Source organism: Oryza glaberrima, chromosome 8, assembly GCF_000147395.1.
Source record: "Oryza glaberrima chromosome 8, OglaRS2, whole genome shotgun sequence".
In the NCBI taxonomy this organism is placed as follows: Eukaryota; Viridiplantae; Streptophyta; class Magnoliopsida; order Poales; family Poaceae; genus Oryza; species Oryza glaberrima.
This window is the reverse complement of record NC_068333.1, coordinates 24,618,705-24,640,355: the sequence shown is the minus strand read 5'-3', so window position 1 is coordinate 24,640,355 and position 21,651 is coordinate 24,618,705. Positions and strand designations below refer to the sequence as shown.

The window sequence follows — 21,651 nt, the reverse complement described above, 5'->3', positions numbered from 1 at the left end:
CTGCTTCTTAGAATCTAAAACTCCCCCAAACAGACACATAGTATAGCAATGGCTAGCAATGCCAGCCAAGTATGTGGGCATGGCCATGCAGTGCAGACGCAGCAGTAGTACCTACATAAACGATTTTTGTGTACGAGACCCTCATAATTTTTGCAAACAGACCATAACTTACCGCGTATGAAAAATCAAGCGGCTTTTTCGCATATGGCTTCTGGAAAAAATCGATTTTCCTATTCATGCAAGCCTCTTAAGAGGTCCGCATGTAAAAAATGAGCTCATTTTTGCATGCGGGTCACTTAAGAGCCCGCATAATAAAATCAATTTTTCCATACAGTCGTCTTAAGCAGCCGTATGCGAAAATAAAATTTAAAACTAGTTTATCTCACTCATATGAACTCCAAATTGGATGGTTTTTTTCCTAAATGTTTTTAAAATCATCCTCTATCATGTTATTGTGTTCTTACTGCTATTATTTTGGCTATTTTTTCTTTTGACTTTGTTTTATCAATTAAAAATTTGAATTTCAAAACTTCAAATAATATTTTGAAGTAGTAAATAATTTCAGCTGAAAAAGTCATGAACATAAAAGTTTTAGAACTCATCAAGACATATAGCTTTTATTTTGGTCATTTCTTCATCCGACAAAGTGATAGTAATATTGTTCACAAAATTTACATTTCTCTTATAGTTTATAAAACCATATAATATATATATATATATATATAGGCAACATATCCTATGCACACAGGTCCTCACGTGTACACACGTGCACACCAACTAAAAAAATATCACCAAAAAATCTAGAAAAAATCATACACATACTTTCAGTTGTATTACACCTAGGGTTAAAATCTTAACGTAAAATTCATTATATTTTAGCCGTAACAAAAAAAACAAAAAATCTGACAGTTTTAAGGTTGCAATTTTGTAAGAATTTTATCTTTTTTGTTATTCTCTATGTAGAATGAATTTGAAGATGCTACTTTGCACGTAGATGTAATACTATTGAAAGTACATGTATGAATTTTCCTAGAATTTTTTGTGATAATTTTTAGTTGGTGTACACGGTGTGTACGCGCGAGGGCCTGTGTGCATAGGATACACTCCCATATATATATATATATATATATATATATATATATATATATATATATATATATATATATATATATATATATATATATATATATATATATATGTATACATATACATATATATATATATATATATATATACGTATATGTATATACCTATATATATATGTATATACATATATGCATGTATGTATATACATACATATATATATATATATATTGTGAACAATGTTACTATAACTTTATCGGATAAAGAAACGATCAAAATAAAAGTTATAGATTTTGATGAGTTATACAATTTTGTTGTTGATGACTTTTTCAGTTGAAATCATTTAGTATTTGAAAATATTGTTTGAAGTTGTCATATTTAGAAATTCAAATTCAAACTGTTGAAACAAAGTCATATAAAAACTGACCAAAACAAAAGTTGTACATCTTGATGTGTTATACAACTTTGTTATTCACAATTTTTCCATTTGAAATCATTTACTACCGAAAAAATTATTTAAATTTCTTATATTTTAAAATTCAAAATTTATATAGTTTAATCAAACTCGATGGAGAAATAACCAAAAAAAAATTGGTAGATCTCAATAAGTTATACAACTTTATTTTTGACAACTTTTTCATATGAGTTCATTTAGTATGAATGTATGATAAAATTTGACTCGAAGTTTAAAGAGCCGCATGCAAAAATTGATTTTTGCAGATGCTTAAGTTCCTCATTTTTACATGCAGACCACTTAAGAGACCCGCATGCGAAAATCGATTTTTGCATGCGAGCCTCTTAAGGATTGGACTTGAAGTCTAATTAGCCTTCTCCTTCTCTCTCCACCGGTTTAAAATTTTTCACCCAACCTTATTGTCATGGTTCTGGATACCACATACCCAATAGAAATCGACTAAGCTCGGCGGGGCCCACCATATACCAAGTCCTATACAGAATCATGCCTCATATATAGAAGGAGTTCCGGATAAGGAAGGACGAGTAGAGTTCTATATGGAAACGATAAGGATTACGCGGATTGTATCCATATTGGTCTCTCTAGTCCTACTTGGACAAGGGGACATCTATGGGTATAAATACAAGACACCCTAGGTGTCGATGTTTGATGTCGCGATTCCGGTATTTGCATGGTATGGGGATCGTTGGTACTAGGATATATGCGAGATTGAGGTAAAAGAGATGGAGACGATGATTTTTATATAGGTTCGGGCCCCTGAATTGTCAGGTAATAACCCTACTCCTGTTAGCCGAAGCCGGTCGTTGCTCTTATTCACCATAATCACACCAGTACAATATTTGGGGTAGCATATCTAACTGTTATCGACTTGGCGGACTGAAGTATCATCACGTAGTCGACAACAGGGTAGTCTTCCTCCTCGAATCCGTGCCCGATGAGATCAGAGATAGCGCTAGATTCCTCTCTTTGGTTCCCGTAGGTACCATATGGGATTTGCCTAGGCTTATCTCTGATGTCGATATCTGCCAACTTGTCTTGGCGTATGTAGGCTTGTATTGGCATGTGGCTTTGTGGCGTCTATGTTGTTCGTGTCCCCTCTCCTCCTAGGGGGCCTTGTATTTATACCCATAGGTGTCCCCTTATCCAAGTAGAACTAGGGAAACCAATATGGATACAATCCGAGTAGTCCTTGTCATTTTCATATAGAACTCTATTCATCATTCCTTATGTGGAACTCCTCCTATATCCGAAGATTGTTCCCGTATAAGACATGGTATGTGGTGGGTCCTACCGAGATTTAGTCGACTACTATTAGGTATGTGGTATCCATAACCCTGACACTAGGGGAGAGAGGACACGATAGATCGACACACAAACCAACACGCCGGCAGACATCGACATCAGAGATAAGCCTAGACAGACCCAATATGGTGCCTGCGGAGGCCGACAAAAGGGATCTAGCGCCATCTCTGATCTCGATGAGTTCGTACTCGAGGAGGAAGACTACCCTGTCGCCGACTACATGTTGGTTATCTGTGCCGCCAAGTTGATGACAGCTACATAGGTTATCCCAAATATTGTACTTGTGTGATCCAGATGAATAAAGAGCAACACCGGCTTCGGTCAATAGGAGTAGAGTTATTACTTGTATAAAAATCCTTGTCTCCATCTCTTTCACTTCAGTCTCGCATATACCCTGGTACACCGACGATCTCCACACCATGCAAAACCATAGTCGAGACCTCAAACGTCGATACTTATCTTCTCCTCCTCTCCTCTCAATCCTCTCTCTCTCTCTCTCTCTCTCTCCTCGTCACCTCGACGGCAAGAGCAACCGAGACTCCGAGAGCGGTGTGGAGCGGGGTGGGTGGCGACGGCGGGCTCGATGGCCGGAGGAGGAGCGGGCTCGCGTGGATCTGGCACCGGCGACGACGGCGGCGACCGGGAGCGGGCGGCGGCAGCCCCTCCCCACGTGGATCTGGCACCGGCGACGACGGAGGGAGGTGGGGGGGCAGATCAAACAGTGCCGATGATGACAACGATGGCGGGTGGCGGATCCGACGGCACCCTCAACGACAATGACGGCGAGCGGCAGATCCGGACGACGAAGGCAGATCCAGCTGCGGGATCCTACCTCGTGCGGTGGGGGCGGTGGATGTGACGGCGACGACGACGGTGGGCGGCAGATCTGGAGCGGAGAATGGCGGAGATCGCGACGGCGGTCTCGACCGGAGGATCCGGCACAGAGGATGGCGGTGGTGGTGGCGGCGGTCTCGGGCGGCGGATCCGGGAGGGACGGTTCTACCGGCGGCTGGCGACGATGACGGCGACGACAGAAGCGGTGGCGGCGGCTGCGACGATCTCAGCGGCGGCGGGGCTAGGTTTTTTTTTTGGATTTTTTTTGGCAATTATTTCTTTTTGCATGTGGTCGGCTTAAATGCCCGTGCGAAAATCGTATTTTCTCATGCGATTGCGCTGGCCGCATGCAAAAATACCGATTTTCGCAAACCTTTTCACATATGCGGCTAGAGCAACCGTATGCGAAAATCAGTTTTGCCAGTATGCAAAAATGTGTTCCGTAGGAGTGACCACCGTACCACATCCTCCAACTCCACAAGCAGCTGGCAAGTGGTAATCCACTGATTGATCAATCCATCCATCAGCTTTGCTTAGATGAGTGGTTATCCCTTGGTTTTCCATGCCCTAATCGTGGGGAAACTATTTTGATCATTCAAGGGAATATCTCCTCGTTGTTTGCATGTCATTCAAATGGTTATGAAAAAAAATTAAAAAAATGCAACATATGATATATCACTCCACAAATATGCAAGTTCAAATTCAACTTCTACATCTCACAACAAAAAAAAAATTAAACTACAGCTAGTTAACATATGTTCACAGTCAAATTTGTTTTTCGTTGCGAGATGTAGAAGTTGAATTTGAACTAGCATGTTCGTAGAGTGATATCATATGTTAATACATCTTCTCAATTTTTTAAAACTTTTTCATAACTATTTGAGTGACATGCAAACAACGAGGGGACATCCCTCTCGAGAGATCAAAATCCACTCCCCCTAATCAAGCACCACCACATCCTCCAACTCCGCAAGCAGCTGGCAATCCACTGATTGATCAATCCATCATCAGCTTTGCTTAGATGACTGGTTATCCCTTGGTTTGGAAAGCAATTGGCATGTGCCTGCACTGGAGTTGATCGATGAGTTGAGTTCAAGCCAAGGAGGAGGACAGCAATGGCGCCGAAACTGGTGGTTGGTCAATAGTCAGTACAGCCTGCTGCTGCTGCGAGTACGAGGTGAAGGGATCAAAAGCTTCAGGGGCTTGACTTGTTGAGAGGGGAGACCTGCAGCAAAAGGAAGGTGCCAAAGATAGCTACTGCTTCAAGAATTGATTTCTTTGCTAATAGTTAGTGGGGTTGGCAACCGATTTGACCTAATTAACTAACAGCTTGTTGGAGCTTTTGACTTTTGAGTGAAGAATGTGTCTTGCCACCATCTGGCAACTTCTCCAGTGAAAGCTGTTTGCTGCAAACCTTAATTCTGAGAAACAAGAGCATAGCACCAATTTAGATTATTTCAAATTGTTACACTAGAGTTAAAACAGCAGGGAAATGTTATTTCTTTTTCCAATACATATCACCGATTTAGAGTATATCTAATCGTTTTCTGAATTCTGATGCTCTGCGAAATTTCGGCAGCTTACATCTTTACCAGCTAACCTAAATCAGATAAGCTAAATCCGGGGTTAGACAAAACCCAGGATTTTTTTTGGTAAAATAAGATTAAACTTTAAAGCACACTAAATAGAATATTAGTGGATGGGAATATCTGGGTCATAATCGTACTGCATACCTAGGCATAGTACAGCTATACTAGCCACACAGGTGAGGCTGGTTAAACTAGCTAAAGACTGGCCTTAGCTGCCAGAAGGACCTTCCATTCTCAGGTAGTCATACATCAGTCCCTGAAATGGACTCTGGTTCCTGGGCTGCTTCAGGTAGATGGTGTTCATCCCTTGAACAAGCCAAGCTCCACTCACATCGATGTTGAACAGCCAGTACAGCCCATGGATCCCGTGCCTCGCAATCGTGTTGTCTTTCCCAATCAACCCAGTTGTGAAGTGAGGAGCAGTTCTGTCCTGATCGTTGAAACGAACCTGAAAATACAAGCATTTTGTGTATTTAGGATCAACTTCTTGAATGATGATAACAAATAATGAAATAGGAATGGACATTGGCCAATCTAAGTATTTTTGTGTTTTTTTTTTCTGAAATAACCTGCAACTCGGCATTTGCGGATGATGCAAGAGCCACTCTGAATTTGTATGTGCTGTTAGGACTGACACTGTCAAGATTGAACTTTATTTGCCATGTGGTTGGCTGGTAGGTGCTCTGATCAGTTCTTCTGCAGTGGACACAGATGTTAGAAGCAGATCATGTAACTCTGCGCAATCAGTTGTATTCAAATGAGATGAAAACATCACCTGTTTACTTGAGCAAAGAACCAATCGGTGGTATAGTCGCTCTGGCCAATTGTGTATACCAGATCACCGTCTGGATACAGTTCTGCATACCTTTCCCAAAGTCCATACTGCCTAAATCTGTAACGAACGATAAGGACACTATATGATAAGAAATGATGATCACTTGGTTACTACATGTTTGAGAAGTCTGTTGGTAGCCAGTCTGCATCACCTGTCAGGATGGTTGATATACAACCTATTCACATAGTTGGGATTAGGGTCTGGAACATAGAATTCAGAGGCGGATCGATCAGGTATTCCGACCTCCCACATCGTGGGACCGTCTCTTGGTGGTTCATACACAAGGTCACCCAGATAAATGTCATCCCCTGAACAGGAGTGCTGAACATATCAGGATATCTCATTGGAAGCTGCAAGAGGAATAAATGTCAGGTAGATACTGACCTGAAGATATGGTTAGCTTAGCATCCAGTTTGTAGTCCCCTATAAATCCTGGAACCCATGCATAAAGGTTGTAGTCTCCAGCTACAATGTTTCTTATGCAAAAGCTTCCATCATCTTCTGCCCTACACCAGAATTGGTATCCCTACAGTGTTGGAATATATATATATTTTTTGCCGGGTCACGGTGTTGGAATATGTGATTGATAATATACTTCATAGTCTAACATGTATTCAAGCTTGTTCTAAAAGAATAAGTGTGTATATAGCATGCATCACCTTGCACTCTCTTTGCCAGGATCCAACATCTCCTGGTAGAGCTAAGCCTACATAAGCTGATGTAGCATAAAGATCTGCATCATCTAAATACCTAAATAACACATGATGAATTCATTAGTAATAGATGTATCGCGAACTAAATTACATCTGGACTGAATCAAACTTCTTTTAGTTACTACTGTTGTATAAAACTGGAAAAAGATGTCATTAATTACTACCTGTCTCGGACGAGTAATCTACCAGAGATACAACCTCTTTGCTCAGTCTTCTGAAAATCATCTGACAGTGCAAAACAGTACGGCCAGCTCTCTTTCTCAATCATCATCTGATTTCAAAAGGAGAAAGAGAGAGTTAAATGACAAGTTACTTGTGCCGTGTTCATAACACTTGTACTGTCAATAAGAATCAACCTGAATGTTATCACCTGAACTTTTGTGAATAAAAGAAAGATATCAAATTAGAGACGAAATATGCATCCAATTTTTCACCTGAACTTTTGCATCCTCCCAGAGTAGAGTTGGGTCACTTCCATCCCAACTGGAGTTAAGGTACATGAAGACAGGCCCATGGACCTTTTTCCAGTATTCACCAGTCAAGAACTTGGGTGTAAGGTCATCCCCAGCATAATGACCGCTAAGAAACATCTGAAAAACATATTTTTAAAAAAAGGGTTTCAGAAGAATGTCTGAACTTAATAATCTGAACTTTTTATTTCAATATAATACAATGTCTGAACTTACAGCCAGCATAGTTGGCCCAACATGAGAGGTCAAGTTCTGCTTGACGGGACCTCCTGTTCGGAACTCGTCACTCGGAGTGATCTGCCAGAAGCCAATTGGAGGATCGAATGATATCCATCCATGGACATTGTTATACTGGTCTTCACAGGAGTATTGGTATTTATCATCAACCTTGACAATTTACCAGTAACAGTGTTTAGATTCTTCATGATATAATACGTTTATCATAGATAAAAAAAATCCTATATTTGTCAACTTACCTCTCCTCTTAGGTCAGGATTTATTGGGTCCACAAGAAGGACAGCTTCAGGGTATGCTAATTGCTGTCCCCGGGGCGGCACTCGGTCTTCAGGCATCGGCATTATTCTCTGCCTGTCGTCAGCTAATGCCATATAATGAAACCTGAATTTGCACCAAAGTAATGGATTCAGACATTCAGTGTAAGATGTAGCATAATTCAGCAAACTGCAAAAAAAAAAAAAAGAAAACTTAAATTCAGGAACTAGAACAACTTGTCTTTCCGAAGCTTGAAGGCCACCCTGGTCTCTCCCAGGCTAAAACCAGGCCACCCTTCCTGATGCTCATAGATTCCGTAGGTATAGAATCCTGAGCAGCCCCGGAGTACAATGAACCTGTACAAACATACTTGCGCTGTCAAAATATTTCAAAAGTTACTTGCTCTGTTAAACATGATTGCCTTTTTTCCAAATGAATTGCTGAGAACAATTCCATTGTTATGCCTGTGCTATTGGATCACCTCTTATCAATGTTCAAGGGAACAGCTTTGCCTTCCAGAGAAGGATCCCATGTTCTAAAGAACGAGACCTCTGCCTGGTTTTCATCCTGATATATGATTCGGAACTCTGTCCCTTTTATTCTGCGTAACAACGTTCAATGTCAGATACACCTGGGCTCTCTCTAGCACAAAAAGTGTAATCATATGGAGGCGATTCCTGAAATCCGAGTGAATTGAGAGCCCTTACACATCAAATATGCCAGTTCTTTCTCCCAGTTTACTCCAAACAAGGTCCCAGTACCTGACAACATGCAACACCATATGAGTACATTGACCATAACCTCAGTTGCAGCCTGTAATTGAATGAGGACTAAAAGGTTTCTTCTTTAGTTTTAAATTGGCAAAGTAGCTGAATAACAATTAACAAATGTACACTTGTAGGATGTGGCAAGATCCAAGTAGTACCAAACTATTGTACTTGCTAATTAAACATATCAAAGAGAGGATAAAAAGCGTAAGCAAAATTGTCAGTAGGTACCCTCTGTTGTCTTCTTTGTTAAGAATCTCCATCAAGTTGTCCACACCATTATACCGGACGCCGGTCACGATCCCGTCGGGGTTGGACAGCGTAAGCTCAAATATGCCATTTTTAATCTCAACCTGCATGCACATGCAATGGTGCAACGCGGGCCAACCAATCAATCATTCAATCAATCATGTCAACAATGAATCGATCGAACATGCGCAGGCAGAGCTGACCAGCAGCAGCACACTTACATATCGGTCGCTGACCTTAACGCTGACGCCGGCGGTGGCGCCGGCCGGTGAGGTCGCCGGTGGATGGCCCATGCAGCACGGCAATAGGTTCTTGCAGCTTCAGAATTCAACACAGATGGACGTGTGCATGCATGAGCATGAGACCACCAAACCAGGAAACCAGCAGCATATATAGTATAGCAATGACTGGCAATGCCGGCCAAGTGTGTGGAGTGGACATGGCCATGCAGTGCAGATGCAGCAGTAGCAACAGAAGAAAGAAGAATGCAGAAGCAGCAGTAGTACCTAAGTTTCCCCATGAGCAAGCTGATGGATGGATGGATTGATCAATCAGTGGATGGCCAGCTGCTTGTGGAGTTGGCTTGATTAGATGAGTGGTTATCCCTTGGTTTGGAAAGCAAGCATGTGCCTGCACTGGAGTTGAGTTGAGTTCAAGCCAAGGAGGAGGACAGCAATGGCGCCGATACTTCTTGGTGGTTGGTCAGTACAGCCTGCTGCTGCTGCGAGTGCGAGGTGAAGTGATCAAAAGCTTCAGAGGCTTGACTTGTTGAGAGGTGAGACCTGCAGCAAAAGGAAGGTGCCAAAGATAACTACTGCTTCAAGAATTGATTTCTTTGCTTATATTTAGTGGGGTCGGCAACTGATTTGACCTAATTAGCTAACAGCTTGTTGGAGCTTTTGAGTGAAGTATGTGCCTTGCCACCATCTGGCAACTTCTTCAGTGGAAGCTGTTCGCTGCAAACCTTCAAATAAAAAGGGGTGTTTGATGCAAAGGGCTTATTATTTAGAGGCTTTCAGCTCAAAACAAAAGCATAAAATCGTGTCCTATGTATTCCTATACTTATGAAAAATTCAAATCAATGAGAAAAGGTGAGTTTTAACACAGATTAGTACGCCAACATTAGAATCTGACACTAGTACTAGTCTACTAGATGATGAACTAGTTGGTGTATGTCCGAACTCTGTGGCATTGACACGTGGAACATGCCGATAGCCACAGCATCCCAAGTGTCACCATCTAGTAGTCCCGTGAGGCAGAGAGGAAGAGAAAACACAAGTTCAGAAAAGAGAAAACGACAGGAAGAGAAGACTTTCATTGGAGCAAGCATAGAGATATTGGCAGGCATTGGGGGAAAGCGTTTGGCCTCTTGTCCTTGGAACGGAAGAACACCAGCACGAGCAGCGAAATCCAAAGCATCAGAGATTGTATGGGGAACAGGGGAGGTAGTTCAGCACAGTGATCATGTGATGGGAGCTCAGCTGATACATCTCTTCAGCTAGGATTCCTACTGTACTCTCTACTGTACCAAGCATCAAGGCTAGTGAGATATTCACGGGGACCTAATTGCCTAATTCCTAGAAAGGGATAGTTGCATAGTGAATCAAGAACTGTACTCCAGCTATGAAAAGTTTTGGGTTCCCTATCCTGCCATGTGCTGCTTGCAAGAAAATTGCGTTCTCCGTCGTCAGATTCAGAGAATTGCAGAGGGGAGGTAAAAGAAAAACTGATCCTTGAAAGTAGAAAGATGAGATGCTCGTGGAGGGCTTGATGCAACAATAGACAAGAGCAAAAGTGAGCAAGAATCACCTAGGGGAAAAGATCACAAGTGAGCAGCACAGTTATCTGCAATTGCAGAAATCAAACAGGGCAGTAAGAAAATGAGTTAAAACAGGGAGAGGGAAGAGAACTGTTGAACTAACCTCTGTTTGTTTGGCCGGTTATTGACGTCCATGGAGGTTACAGACTCCAGAATAGTTAGTTCAGTAACAACAAAACCATACGATATCCCGAAGAACGCCTGCAAATTCATCAATAGCAAGAGTAATATGGCAGTTCCATTCAGTTAGATTTGGAGGTGTTGTCACTCTTCTTTTTCATTGATGACGACCCACCAACAGATCCGATCTCTCTCCAGGGAATGTTCAAGAGCACAAATTTGTCACAAATACAGCACTTAGTGGTATAATGTTGAGAATTAGTGTCGGACAGGAGTTATGTTCCTTGCAAACTGGTAACTTTTTGCAAAGCTTTACTCCTTTACTTGATCCAGGTAGGCGGGTATCATTGTAATTCAGTTGATAGCATGAAAGGTTGAAATCAACACAGATAAATTTGATACAGTTAAAAGAAGACCTCACTGGTTTCAAACAAAGCTGCTCAATTGCATTTGCTGCAAACAGGTCAAAATAGAACATCCATTTTAGACACCACAAAAAGGAGTTGAATAACAGGTACAAGAGCATATGCTACAGGCTATATCAATGCAAACCACAAGTGCTACAAACTCAAAGCTTCTAAGAGATCAACCGCCGGCGTGACACTGGAGTGAGTGAACTACAGAAAAATGTCACTATGAACTAGCCTAGAGATGTACATTGACAGAGCAAACCAAGTTATGTACAGTTTAGGCGTTAGAGGGGCAAAATTCCTCAATTGCTCACCAAAAAAATTGGTTGGTGAAGCATCGACAACTCAACTAATCTGAAAGAATCCCTTCCAACTCTGGATCCTCTAGTCTGAACTGCACATCATCATCCGCTTCAGGATCAATTATCTCCTCTTTCTCTCCAGGAGCATCTTCATCTGCCTCGGATTCACCTGCCTCTTCATCAGTATGATCAGGAACTGTGGGCTCACTAGTGGCTATTCCCATCTCAGTATCATTACTCGAGACTTGCTCAGTTTGAATGGCTATTCCTCTCTCAGTATCATTACTTAAGACTTGCTCAAATTGGGAGTTAGATTTGGCTACTGTTTTGCTAACGGTTTTTTCACATATACAGGTAGAAGGGTTCTCATGAAATTCTCCCCTTCCTGGCCTGAGTTCCTTGGGCTCTCCCATAAATCCTTTCTGAACCATGCGCACTCTTGAGGAGAATGAATCCCATGACATGTTTCTTCTGTTCGAAATTAAGGAATAGAGCCTTTTAGCATTTGGCCGGATCGTTCTCTTATGCCCAAAATATCTCCTATCAAAAGCAGTATAGATGATCAGAACTAATAACGAAGTACATGATGACAGCAGGGAGCTTCCAGTAGCAGAAGAGAAGTATACCTTCGCCCAGCCAAAATTTTAGCCATGTTACCATTGTTGTTAGTCACAAAAGCATCACTTCCATCACATACAATAAAATCAAGTGCAGCCATGCGAGATGAGTATTTAGAGAATGGAGCCAGCTCCTCTTTGCTTGATATTGTTTCTTTCGTGTGGAGATTTGGGAAGAACGCTTTGAGGGGTGCTAATGTCCTTGCCCCGCCATATATCTCTCCAGATGCAACATAAATGTGAACATCATTTCTGTAGCCCAGTGCCCTCAACATCAGCCCCACCTCTTCAGGAGTCAATGGGCATCTACCTTGCCTTCTTCCTTTCTCAGGGTTGATAGCCTAAACAAAGAAGAGGTTGCAGTAAGTAGTTCGGTCAAGGATATATGCCATTTTAAGTACGTACTAATACACTATAATGATATGCCATACGTACATGCAAGGTTTTCCATCTCTTCCGTATTGCACCAAGCTCTTTTCTTTCTTTTTCTCCACCACCATAATAGCACCCCGAAAAGGCAAGCATATCAGGTTCAAATCTGGCAACCCAAGAGAAAGACTGTTTAGGGAAAAGGAAAAAAAAGGAAACCACTACAAACTAAATAGACAACATACTTGTATTACTCATACAAGAAAATCAGAAACCAGTACAACTTCAGACCAAGATGGTGGTCTATTCTGAAGCAAAGGTCACAGCCAATCCACTAAACTGAACTTCTCCTGACAAGAGCATGCTATATGATGGCCTTCTCTCTTTACTAGCATGACCAACAAGTGATTGACTGATATTATCGATAAGATCTGAGACCAATCTTCTCAATACATAGATGGAGCACAGGAGGACCCTCTTCTGACATGCCATTCGGAACTCCATATATATGTTCTACTAGTATGAGTATGTGCCCGCACAAAGGCTACTTTGGACAGTATTGGTTGACAACTTTTAGATATCACCCTTCACTATTTTGTGCATGCATCCTATTTTGTGCATCCTCCCTCTCAAATCCAGGCGATGCTCAACTGGGGTATTCATGATAAAAGAAACATGCTAAGGAGCCCAACATTTGCTAATCCAAGCTAGAGATGAAAATTGCCCCCCTTATGACCTAAAATGGGTTTCAAGTAATCCCCTGAGAAAAAGAAACTATGTTCTTCACAAATACAGCACTAAGAATATAAGACTCTCTAGTTTTGTATTAAAGGAAAACCAAAATATGAGAGCTCAAGCACCAGAACTTGAGATGCGTGTACCTTAAATGAAGAGCAATAAAATGTTTGCTTCTCTCTCTCATTCTTTGTATTAATTTTTCACCCATTTCTTCTATTAGGCCAGTAAATCTCAACCCATGATAGTTTACTCTGCATCTCAGCTTCTGCAGATCTGTGTCCAACCTGTTTGCTAGTCTATAATCAAATTTCGTCAGCCGAACAACCTGCACTACGTGAAAGTAATGATATAAGGTATCCTGGTATTGGTATTATGAGTGTCTCTGAACAGAAGAAGTAAATTTATTTGAAGTCACAAGGTGGTCAATGGTCAGTCAGTGGAGCGAAAGTACAGTCAATTGACCTACCAAGAATATGAAATTTCTATTCCTGATCTCAAAAATTCATATCATCAAGATGGTGAATTAGCACATAATTTAAAAGTATCTTGGGATTATATGCTGCTAGCAATGACTTACATGTTTCTTAAGAAGTGCAGGCAACACACGGTTCACATAACATCTCTGAGTACATTTTCGGGGCACACGCATTCTATGAGGAGTCCGCAGTTTGCCTCCTATCTCTGGAAGCTCTTTCACAATCTTTACATCCTTTGATAGATTCGAGATGAACCAGTCGACGTCAAAAATTTCAGAGAAATTGCTGCAGAGAAACAGTATACATACAAATGTAAGTGTTCATAGAAACATGGGCAGCCTTAGAATATTAGGGTAGCAAGCGCTCAATACTCAAATTAACCTTGCATCTTTCCAGAAAGATGTTTGATCCAATTTGGGAACAACAAGTGTGGCATTTAAGATACGTGCAGCAACAACAGCATCAATTATCTGAAAAGCAGAAGATGGTCATAGTTATGCATATGGAACAACAGAATACACATAACTACCACGGAGTTACATGGAACATGGTGTCATAATGGATCACATAAAATCTATGTGTACAAGTTGATTCTTCATGTACATTTGCAAACTGATTTCTTTTATTCTTTTTCCTATCCATCCACACGCATCACAGTATTTGATAAGGAACAGTGTGGCACATATATTACCCCTGTTCTCTGTTGATTGAGGCCTCCACTTGTAACGATCATCAAATAACGGTCTGGTTGCGTGATAACACTTGAACCTGCACAATCTAAAACATTGACTATTTCAGGTAATCCATACAACAAAGAATAGTACCACTGCCACTAAAACCTCCTATATGTAGAATGCCTCAGAAACATGCACACTACAAATCTAAAACACTACTCAGTTCGAGCAAATTTTAACCAACTGTCAGTGGAAAAATAATGCGCACCAAGGAACCTGCTGCTTGAGTTGCTGCACCCATAGAATCTGCTCGCAAACTTAGAACCCCAAAGGCCATCTGCCTCTTTCTGCAGTATGAGAAATTGCAATGAAGTTTTCATGCTACTTTAGACAAAAATGGAGCAAAATGAGTACATATTTCATGGGTCTATATTTCAAAATAGGGAGTGTCTTAACTCTTGAGCGCATTACATAAAATCAGTTTAACTCAAATCTCAGAGGATCACATCTAGAAAACCCATGAGAACAAGTTGTGTTTCAAAGGAAATAAATAAACCCATGATAACAAGTTAGAAAATACTCTAGAACATCCAAATCTAACTCCATAAATATAGTAGAAAAGAGCTCAATTTAATAGCTTGCCATCATCTAATTTGCTTCAAAAATGGCACAGGGAATGGAACCTGAATCATTATCTACCAATTAAAACAACCATTTCCCAGAAACAATTAGTTAGGCACTAGAACTGGAATAAGTGCTCTGTATCTACTAATTTCTGAACAGCACAATCACGCAACCTCTGACAATTAATCGAGGAATTAGTTCGCTTAATCTAACCAAAGAAGCTTACGCTTATCGGAACGCGCGAAATCTCGCTGTGCTCGGACACCACCGTGCTTCCGCCGCCGGAGCTGTTCAGCTGCACTCGGAATGCACAGAGCAAGACAAATTAGATCGGGATAAGCGTGGGAAGCAGGTAGGAAGGGGTACTAGTGCAACACCACCAGGGGGGCATGAGGGGAGCGGCGGCGAGAGGAAGCGAGGGCCGGGTGATCGGTGAGCGGCGGCGGGGAGACGTAGAGCAGCGCGACGGCGGCGAGGAGGAAGAGCAGGAGCGCCGCCGCCGGCAGCAGGGCCGGGCGCGGGCACTTGTTGTGGCCTCCGCCGCCGCCGCGCCGTCGAGGCTGGGCCATCCTCCGGAGCCCGGAGATCTCAGGCTAGGCTAGGGAGGTAGTGCCGCGACGGCAGCGGCTGCGGTGGTGGTGGGGTGGTCGCCGAGACGGCGGCGACATGGGAGACTTGTGGAATTTCGATGAGTGGGTTTGAACTTTCGAGAAGGTGATACTGTTCCAGTGTACGGCAGTGCAGTACTCCCTCCATTCCAAATTGATTTTTAGGTTATTTCTAAATGATCTACATATTTGTATTCATTTATTAAGTCTATTCGTTATTTATGCATTGGAGTAAATGGACATTGATGCATGTATCCATGTACACAGTATTTATAACCCACATGCAATATCTTGATTTGCTATTGGCTAGGAAATAGTGGGGATGGTGCATGCATTGAGTTTGTTGCTAGAATAAATATAGTATGAGAGATTTATTAGCTTTTTTTTGTCTTGGTGTACCCATGAAATATGTAGATCAATTTGGAATGGAGGGAGTATTAAATTAAACTGGATTTCCGTATTGCAAATTTTGTACTAATTTTTCAAATTCTTTTCCTTTTTTCATAGCACATATAACTGTAACGATTAAACGATGCAATTTGAATACAAGATATTTCATCTAAAAAAGGATACAGGTATTTATTGTCGATTTCTGTAGGAATTGAGACTTTTGTGTACATTTGTAAAGGAGATGTATTCACATTAGCTAGTACAAATTGGTCGAAATTTTTCTGTAATCCTCCGGTTAAAACTTGCCCTTTAATGGAGTAATTGAAGCACGAATTTCTCCACCATCATTGATGACACATGGAGGAAACGTGAATGTCTGCGTGTGTTCGGGTTGGACTGAGATTCGGTGACATTCCCCCGTGACATTCTCGGCGGCGCGACCCACATATCAGTGACTCAATGTCACCGAGAACGTCACGGGGGAATGTCACCGAATCCCAATCCGTTCGGAATTTTGGCGACAGATGGGACCAGACTGAAAAAACAAGCAAAATGTTGATTTGTTTTTTTCATAAAAAAAGGTTGATCATTTTCTAAAACAAATTTCTCCCTTCGTTTCAAAATATTTGATACTACTGACTTTTTAATACGTGTTTGACCATTTGTCTTATTCAAAAAAATTAAGTAATTATTTATTATTTTCATATCATTTGATTCATTGTTAAATATACTTTCATATATACATATAGTTTTACATATTTCACAAATTTTTTAATAAGACGAACGGTCAAACATGTGCTAAAATAATCAACGGTGTCAAATATTTTGAAACGGAGGGGGTATCAGCGAACACATATGATTTAAAAAGAAACTGTCGACAAAATCTTCGCGAAAAAGAAATGCTGAAAGCATGTGAGCCTGCCGTCCTGAACGCATGACAAGTTCGTAGGTGGCTCATGCCCAAAACAATTTGAAGTTAATTTGCTCATTCCCTGAATGATTTTGTAACATACAGACGAAATATTAATCTTTGCTAAAGTAAGGCAACCACTCATACAGTGAAAAATCGAATGAAAAACAGAAGCTCAGATCTTGTCAATCTCAACAGTTCTACAAAATTCAGATCGGTTGTACTTCACCACATAACGCAACAATTGACACCAACCTTTCTCAGATATATGACATTCAAGAATCACTCGAGGAGCAGTATTTGGCAATTGTACCAGGCTGAATTTTGCAATTACAGCTGGCCTGAATCACAAGAGTGGCAGATCATATGAGACACTGGATTTCTGCCAAGATGGTTACTGAAACATTATTGGCTTGCTATTGTTCTGGGGTCACAAGCTGTCGAATCAGGCCATCGCATCAACTCCATGTACCAGAGTACAGTATATAGGATGGCAAGGAGAAGCTCTACAACACCAATAATATGCACAACAAACAAGTCTGCTTGAGCAGAAAAGGGAAGGTCTGTTAGAACAAGAGAAGGTACTATTGGTAATCGCATCAACAACATACTGAGCAAAGAAGTGGAGTTATGTGCCCTTACAACGGAGAGAACATGCAGCTTCATTTTCTCTGCAAGTAGGGCTTGACTGATTCTAAAACAACCTGACCATTAGAGGAAATTATCACAGATCATTAGAGTCAAGATTCAGATATCAGATAAACTGGCTTTAAAAAATCACAAGACAAATATTTCAAATAAGCATACAAATGCTGCAGGTACTTACCCTTCCGTCATAAGATAAAGAAGCAAATAATGACGGATCATGGGAGCTCCATGCAATACCTACAAATTTTTAATACGCTGTGTGATTCCTTGTCAAAATTATAACGTAGAATTATAAACACAGGTAGGAATTCCTGAGGGTACCGTATATGCTATCTTCATAATCAGTGTATGAATTTAGTAATGGTTCTTCTTCTCTTGTGGGTGAACCAGGAGGACTGATAAGCAAGAATGTGGGCATCAAGATTATAACAAACAAAGTAACCAAACAAGAAAATACACAAGGAATAGAAACCTTTCAGGTCCTGAGTCATCAGTGCCAACTTTAGCAAACCACAAATTGACAGTTGAATCTGTTCCAGCACTCTACAGGAGTTACAATAGTCAGTACACAATAAAACAGTACATCACAATATGCAAACCACTTGAAGAAATAGAGAGAGAGGGAGAGACCAGAATCAACTGGTCATGCTCAGGATTGTGCCGAACAGCCCATGTCCTGCAAAATTCACAAGGATCAACTAACTAAACATTGAATTGAAAGGATTCTGATCTGAGTAAAACAGGATATAGAAATATACCAATGCGAATGCCCAGGGAGATTCTTCAGAGGATACTTAAGCATTCTGAGATCCCACAAACGGATACCAAATTCATCTTCTGCTGTTGTCTACAATGCATAAAGGATCTTTTATTGGAACCATAAATAAATTAAACTGAATAAAAATAAACAGTACCTATCACTATAACCGTTAATTGCACAATTGTCTGATTCAACAACCTCTGAAATAGGATTCAATGATTCAGCTAGATAACACAATCAAATCCGAGTGTTTAGTTTCATTGAACAATAAAAAAAGTAACGGCTAGCAAGTAGCGGCACAGCTGATACCACACGGTACCTACTAATGTAAGAAAAATAATCTCTGCAGGATCCTTAATCAAAACAAAGACGAAACGAAGTTGACAGGTAACAAAGAAAACGGAAGTAATACAACAGTGTTTTTCTCTTCAGTACTAATTCATAACCATGACTTAAGCAAACGAACTATGGCTTGATCTGAAACACTTGAAATGAAGTACGGCAAGTATCACCACTCACAATTAAGTGCTGTTTCTTGGGGTTATAATCCACATCCCGAAAATGCGCATGCTCAATTGCATTTGATTTCCTGAAAAGAACAAGTTCACAGATAAAGATATAAGTGGAACATTTCAGCATCTAAACCACAGACACTAGATCAACAAATTTAATAGGTCAAGATTGTGAAGGTATTAACTTCATAGAACGGAGATCCCAGCAGTGAAGTGAGGAATCAGTAATTGCAGCAATTGAATTGTGATCGTGTGGATCCCAAGATCCACCACGTAAATTGGGAAGCATGTCAGCAGACCCCTTTTGCATCACCTGTAACATAGGAATTCAGGTTAGGACAAGATTAAGTTCAGAACTTCTGCTAACAGAGATACAGAACTGTAAGTTTCCATAAAGTTGACACTGAAGTGCAAAGACAATGCTTAGAAACAATGTAATATCACGTAATTATGTCGATGTACTATTGGTAAAACAGAAGGATGCTGGGCACACCTTGGCTGACTTATTTGATGCATCTATATTCCAGAGGAAAATATTTCTGTCATCAATACTAATTAACTTGTCGTGCTTCCCTAGTGGCCACCAGAGAACACTGCAAAGATAAGCCAGCTTACAGATACAGTCTGAGCATGGTATCCACCAGAAATAACAATGTATTAAAGGAGCTTATACATTGTTATAAGACTGTGAAGAAAGGTCATAACTTATCTAAAACTTTAGATCAAAAAATGGTATTGGTAAATAAAAATATTAAAATTTCATCTATTGTGTGCTCCCTATAGAGAACCTCGGACGAGCCAAAATTAATTCTTATGTTGCTTTGGCCTTCGAATTGTAGCTATGTGTTGTAAACAAGTAAGGTATGCTAGGAAAACTTGAAATATCCGCTGAACCCTATATGGTGTATAACCTTCTCATGACAATGTGCTTCATAAAGTAGCATTGGTAAAATCACAGTCATCGTTTTTGTGAGTCGACTAATCCCCAAAATAAGAGACCCTTTTTGGGCTTTGCAAATCATCAGCATACAGTTGCATTCTTCAACTAGACTCTGGTTACTACTTACCAGTATGTATAAAATCAACAAGCGGCAAAATACTCTACAGCAATAAGACTAAACGGCACCAGAACAAGCGAGCACAGAACATCAACAGAAACAAGAGCGCGCACCATCTTATTTTGCCCGTGTGCTCATCAAGCGTGAAAAGCTGCTCAAGTGGCGGCGAATTCGACTGCCCGTGCAGCTCCGGGATCTTCCAAACAGATGCACCATAGCCCTCGCCTTCCATCCATATCATAACATAAAGAAATTTTTAGAAATTTACAACTAGATGAAATGCCCAATGCACCGGCAGAAAGAGAGTAACAAAGAGGGGAATTCTTTCTTTACCAGACGTGTAGACTGTGGAGAAGACCCTATGATCGAAGGGGCAAGACTTAAGGTCCCAGATCTCGTTTGGATGGTAGAACAGCCCGTCGCACACCAGCTCGCTCTCCGCCGGCGAAAACCGGATCAGGTGCACCTACTTGGCAGCAACAACGAGTTAGAGATCCAATCACAACGTTCTCTTCTACAATTGCTCGAATTGCTGCAACACACAGGGCAGAGCCAGAGTCGATGGAAGAAGACGAGTTGGGGCGGAGAGCCCTCCCCCCCTCCTCCAGGAGACGCACCTCGTTCTCCTCCTTGAGACTGAGGGTTCCGGCGAGGAAGGTGGTCGACCCGGCGGCCGCGCGCACGTCGGCGATGCACCGCGCCTGCAAGAGTGGGGTGCAAGGGTGAGGGGCGCCCCCCTACGGGAGACTGTTCTAGAAGGTTCGAGAAGGCTTGCCTGGTACTTGAGGCCGCCGTAGACGATGCCGCTAGATCCGCCCTGCATTCTCGCTCCGTCCGTCGCCGGCGAGCACCACGGTGGTCGACGGGCACGGAGATCGCGGAATGCACGGAGACGAGCGAGACTACGGCGACCTGGCGCCTTCTACACTTCTTATCGAGAAAAAGAATATGTTTCGTACACATGGAAACGAACTTCTTGAGACCGTGTCCGATATGGTCAATGGTTTACGTTTTCTACGTATGCGAAGCGGAAAAGATTTGGTTAGACGTGAGCGTTGGGAAAGGTAGGTAGGCCGTTCAAATAGGATTCGGCTCCCCAATACGGCCCGGCCCATCTACGATCGCGTAGTGTGGGCCCGCAAGGAAGTTACAGTCCGTTCCGGACTTGCGGCCCATACAATATGGGCCGCACATAGGCCGGAAACCCCTTACAGCCTGAGTAGCTGGGACGCCTAGCACAAGCCCACAAACCCAACAGCCATCGACCATCAAAGATATATGGGCCAACAGCTTGCTAGCTCTAGCTTTTCAAAACTTTTTTCCATCAATTATTTCGATTTTCGAGGTGTCACACATTTCCTTCTCAAAATTTCAGCACTTGTTCTTTATGAGAAGAAAGCAGAAGGTGAGAGGAGTCCGGGCTTTCTCAAGGTTAGAACGAGTGGACGACGTCCAGAATCATTATCAGTGCGGATCTAGAAATTTGTGTGAGCCTGTTCCGCCAACGGATATATAACAAATCACACATAACTCCATAGATTGTGTACTATACAACAACTTTTTTATCTATTCTAATTTAGAGGAAAACATGGTTGTGTTTTTGCAGACTATGGGACTTAGTAATTTATTATCTCGAAAAGAGAAAAATTATAATGGTGCTAGAAAATTTACTTTGCCTTTAGATTGCAGATGTCTAATAGCTTACACTCAAGTAATGGGTACAACGATCTAGCTAGTAAATAATTCTGGTGCTTCAAGTTACCCTAGATGATTATGTCTAACAGATTATTAAAACGTACTTATACTA

The 21,651-nt window shown here is 41.4% G+C and overlaps 3 protein-coding genes across 7 annotated transcripts; all 3 read right to left on the bottom strand.

Annotated features, from left to right (window-relative positions):
- Nucleotides 1-5,178: 5,178 nt before the first annotated feature.
- LOC127781408 (probable rhamnogalacturonate lyase B) lies at nucleotides 5,179-10,886 on the bottom strand. Its single transcript, XM_052308352.1, has 18 exons — nucleotides 10,732-10,886; nucleotides 9,681-9,773; nucleotides 9,316-9,591; nucleotides 9,031-9,127; nucleotides 8,792-8,913; nucleotides 8,501-8,554; nucleotides 8,275-8,394; nucleotides 8,030-8,149; nucleotides 7,778-7,919; nucleotides 7,518-7,688; nucleotides 7,266-7,421; nucleotides 6,996-7,102; nucleotides 6,778-6,868; nucleotides 6,503-6,644; nucleotides 6,270-6,426; nucleotides 6,059-6,175; nucleotides 5,853-5,979; nucleotides 5,179-5,731 (listed from the first exon to the last, which is right to left on the bottom strand). The coding sequence occupies exons 3-18, from the start codon at nucleotides 9,327-9,329 to the stop codon at nucleotides 5,492-5,494; spliced, it is 1,977 nt and encodes a 658-aa protein (XP_052164312.1). The 5' UTR covers nucleotides 9,330-9,591; nucleotides 9,681-9,773; nucleotides 10,732-10,886; the 3' UTR covers nucleotides 5,179-5,491.
- Nucleotides 10,887-11,151: 265 nt separating this feature from the next.
- On the bottom strand, nucleotides 11,152-15,675 carry LOC127781409 (O-fucosyltransferase 16-like). 4 transcript variants are annotated; one of them, XM_052308355.1, is made up of 10 exons: nucleotides 15,336-15,675; nucleotides 15,185-15,253; nucleotides 14,603-14,681; nucleotides 14,352-14,428; nucleotides 14,042-14,130; nucleotides 13,762-13,945; nucleotides 13,328-13,509; nucleotides 12,513-12,615; nucleotides 12,087-12,418; nucleotides 11,152-12,000 (listed from the first exon to the last, which is right to left on the bottom strand). In XM_052308355.1, exons 1-10 carry the CDS (start codon nucleotides 15,525-15,527, stop codon nucleotides 11,508-11,510), a joined length of 1,800 nt encoding a protein of 599 aa, XP_052164315.1. In that variant the 5' UTR covers nucleotides 15,528-15,675; the 3' UTR covers nucleotides 11,152-11,507. The 4 variants fall into 4 exon arrangements, with proteins under 4 accessions (XP_052164315.1, XP_052164316.1, XP_052164313.1 ...); XM_052308356.1 differs by having other exon boundaries at nucleotides 15,339-15,675; XM_052308353.1 differs by having other exon boundaries at nucleotides 14,352-14,437; nucleotides 15,336-15,674.
- Nucleotides 15,676-16,925: 1,250 nt separating this feature from the next.
- LOC127781411 (WD repeat-containing protein DWA2-like) lies at nucleotides 16,926-20,776 on the bottom strand. 2 transcript variants are annotated; one of them, XM_052308359.1, is made up of 14 exons: nucleotides 20,620-20,776; nucleotides 20,462-20,545; nucleotides 20,178-20,310; nucleotides 19,958-20,069; nucleotides 19,280-19,379; nucleotides 18,972-19,099; nucleotides 18,794-18,863; nucleotides 18,273-18,361; nucleotides 18,145-18,190; nucleotides 17,987-18,057; nucleotides 17,836-17,909; nucleotides 17,693-17,751; nucleotides 17,509-17,570; nucleotides 16,926-17,429 (listed from the first exon to the last, which is right to left on the bottom strand). In XM_052308359.1, the coding sequence occupies exons 1-13, from the start codon at nucleotides 20,665-20,667 to the stop codon at nucleotides 17,529-17,531; spliced, it is 1,056 nt and encodes a 351-aa protein (XP_052164319.1). In that variant the 5' UTR covers nucleotides 20,668-20,776; the 3' UTR covers nucleotides 16,926-17,429; nucleotides 17,509-17,528. The 2 variants fall into 2 exon arrangements, with proteins under 2 accessions (XP_052164319.1, XP_052164318.1); XM_052308358.1 differs by having other exon boundaries at nucleotides 16,926-17,405; nucleotides 20,620-20,775.
- Nucleotides 20,777-21,651: the final 875 nt, after the last annotated feature.

Excerpts from the sequence above, each read along its gene's own strand:
- LOC127781408 (XM_052308352.1), bottom strand. Across the intron at positions 7,689-7,777 it reads ATCCTGACCTAAGAGGAGAG|GTTGATGATAAATACCAATA; the intron begins GTAAGTTGACAA and ends TAAATTGTCAAG. Across the intron at positions 7,103-7,265 it reads GGGAGGATGCAAAAGTTCAG|ATGATGATTGAGAAAGAGAG; the intron begins GTGAAAAATTGG and ends TTTTGAAATCAG.
- LOC127781409 (XM_052308353.1), bottom strand. The coding sequence starts at position 15,527 with ATGGCCCAGCCTCGACGGCGCGGCGGCGGCGGAGGCCACAACAAGTGC. Across the intron at positions 14,131-14,351 it reads TCAATCAACAGAGAACAGGG|ATAATTGATGCTGTTGTTGC; the intron begins GTAATATATGTG and ends TCTGCTTTTCAG. Across the intron at positions 13,946-14,041 it reads TCTTTCTGGAAAGATGCAAG|CAATTTCTCTGAAATTTTTG; the intron begins GTTAATTTGAGT and ends GTTTCTCTGCAG.
- LOC127781411 (XM_052308359.1), bottom strand. The coding sequence starts at position 20,667 with ATGCAGGGCGGATCTAGCGGCATCGTCTACGGCGGCCTCAAGTACCAG. Across the intron at positions 18,191-18,272 it reads CTCCCTGGGCATTCGCATTG|GACATGGGCTGTTCGGCACA; the intron begins GTATATTTCTAT and ends TGAATTTTGCAG. Across the intron at positions 18,058-18,144 it reads AGCATGACCAGTTGATTCTG|AGTGCTGGAACAGATTCAAC; the intron begins GTCTCTCCCTCT and ends TAACTCCTGTAG.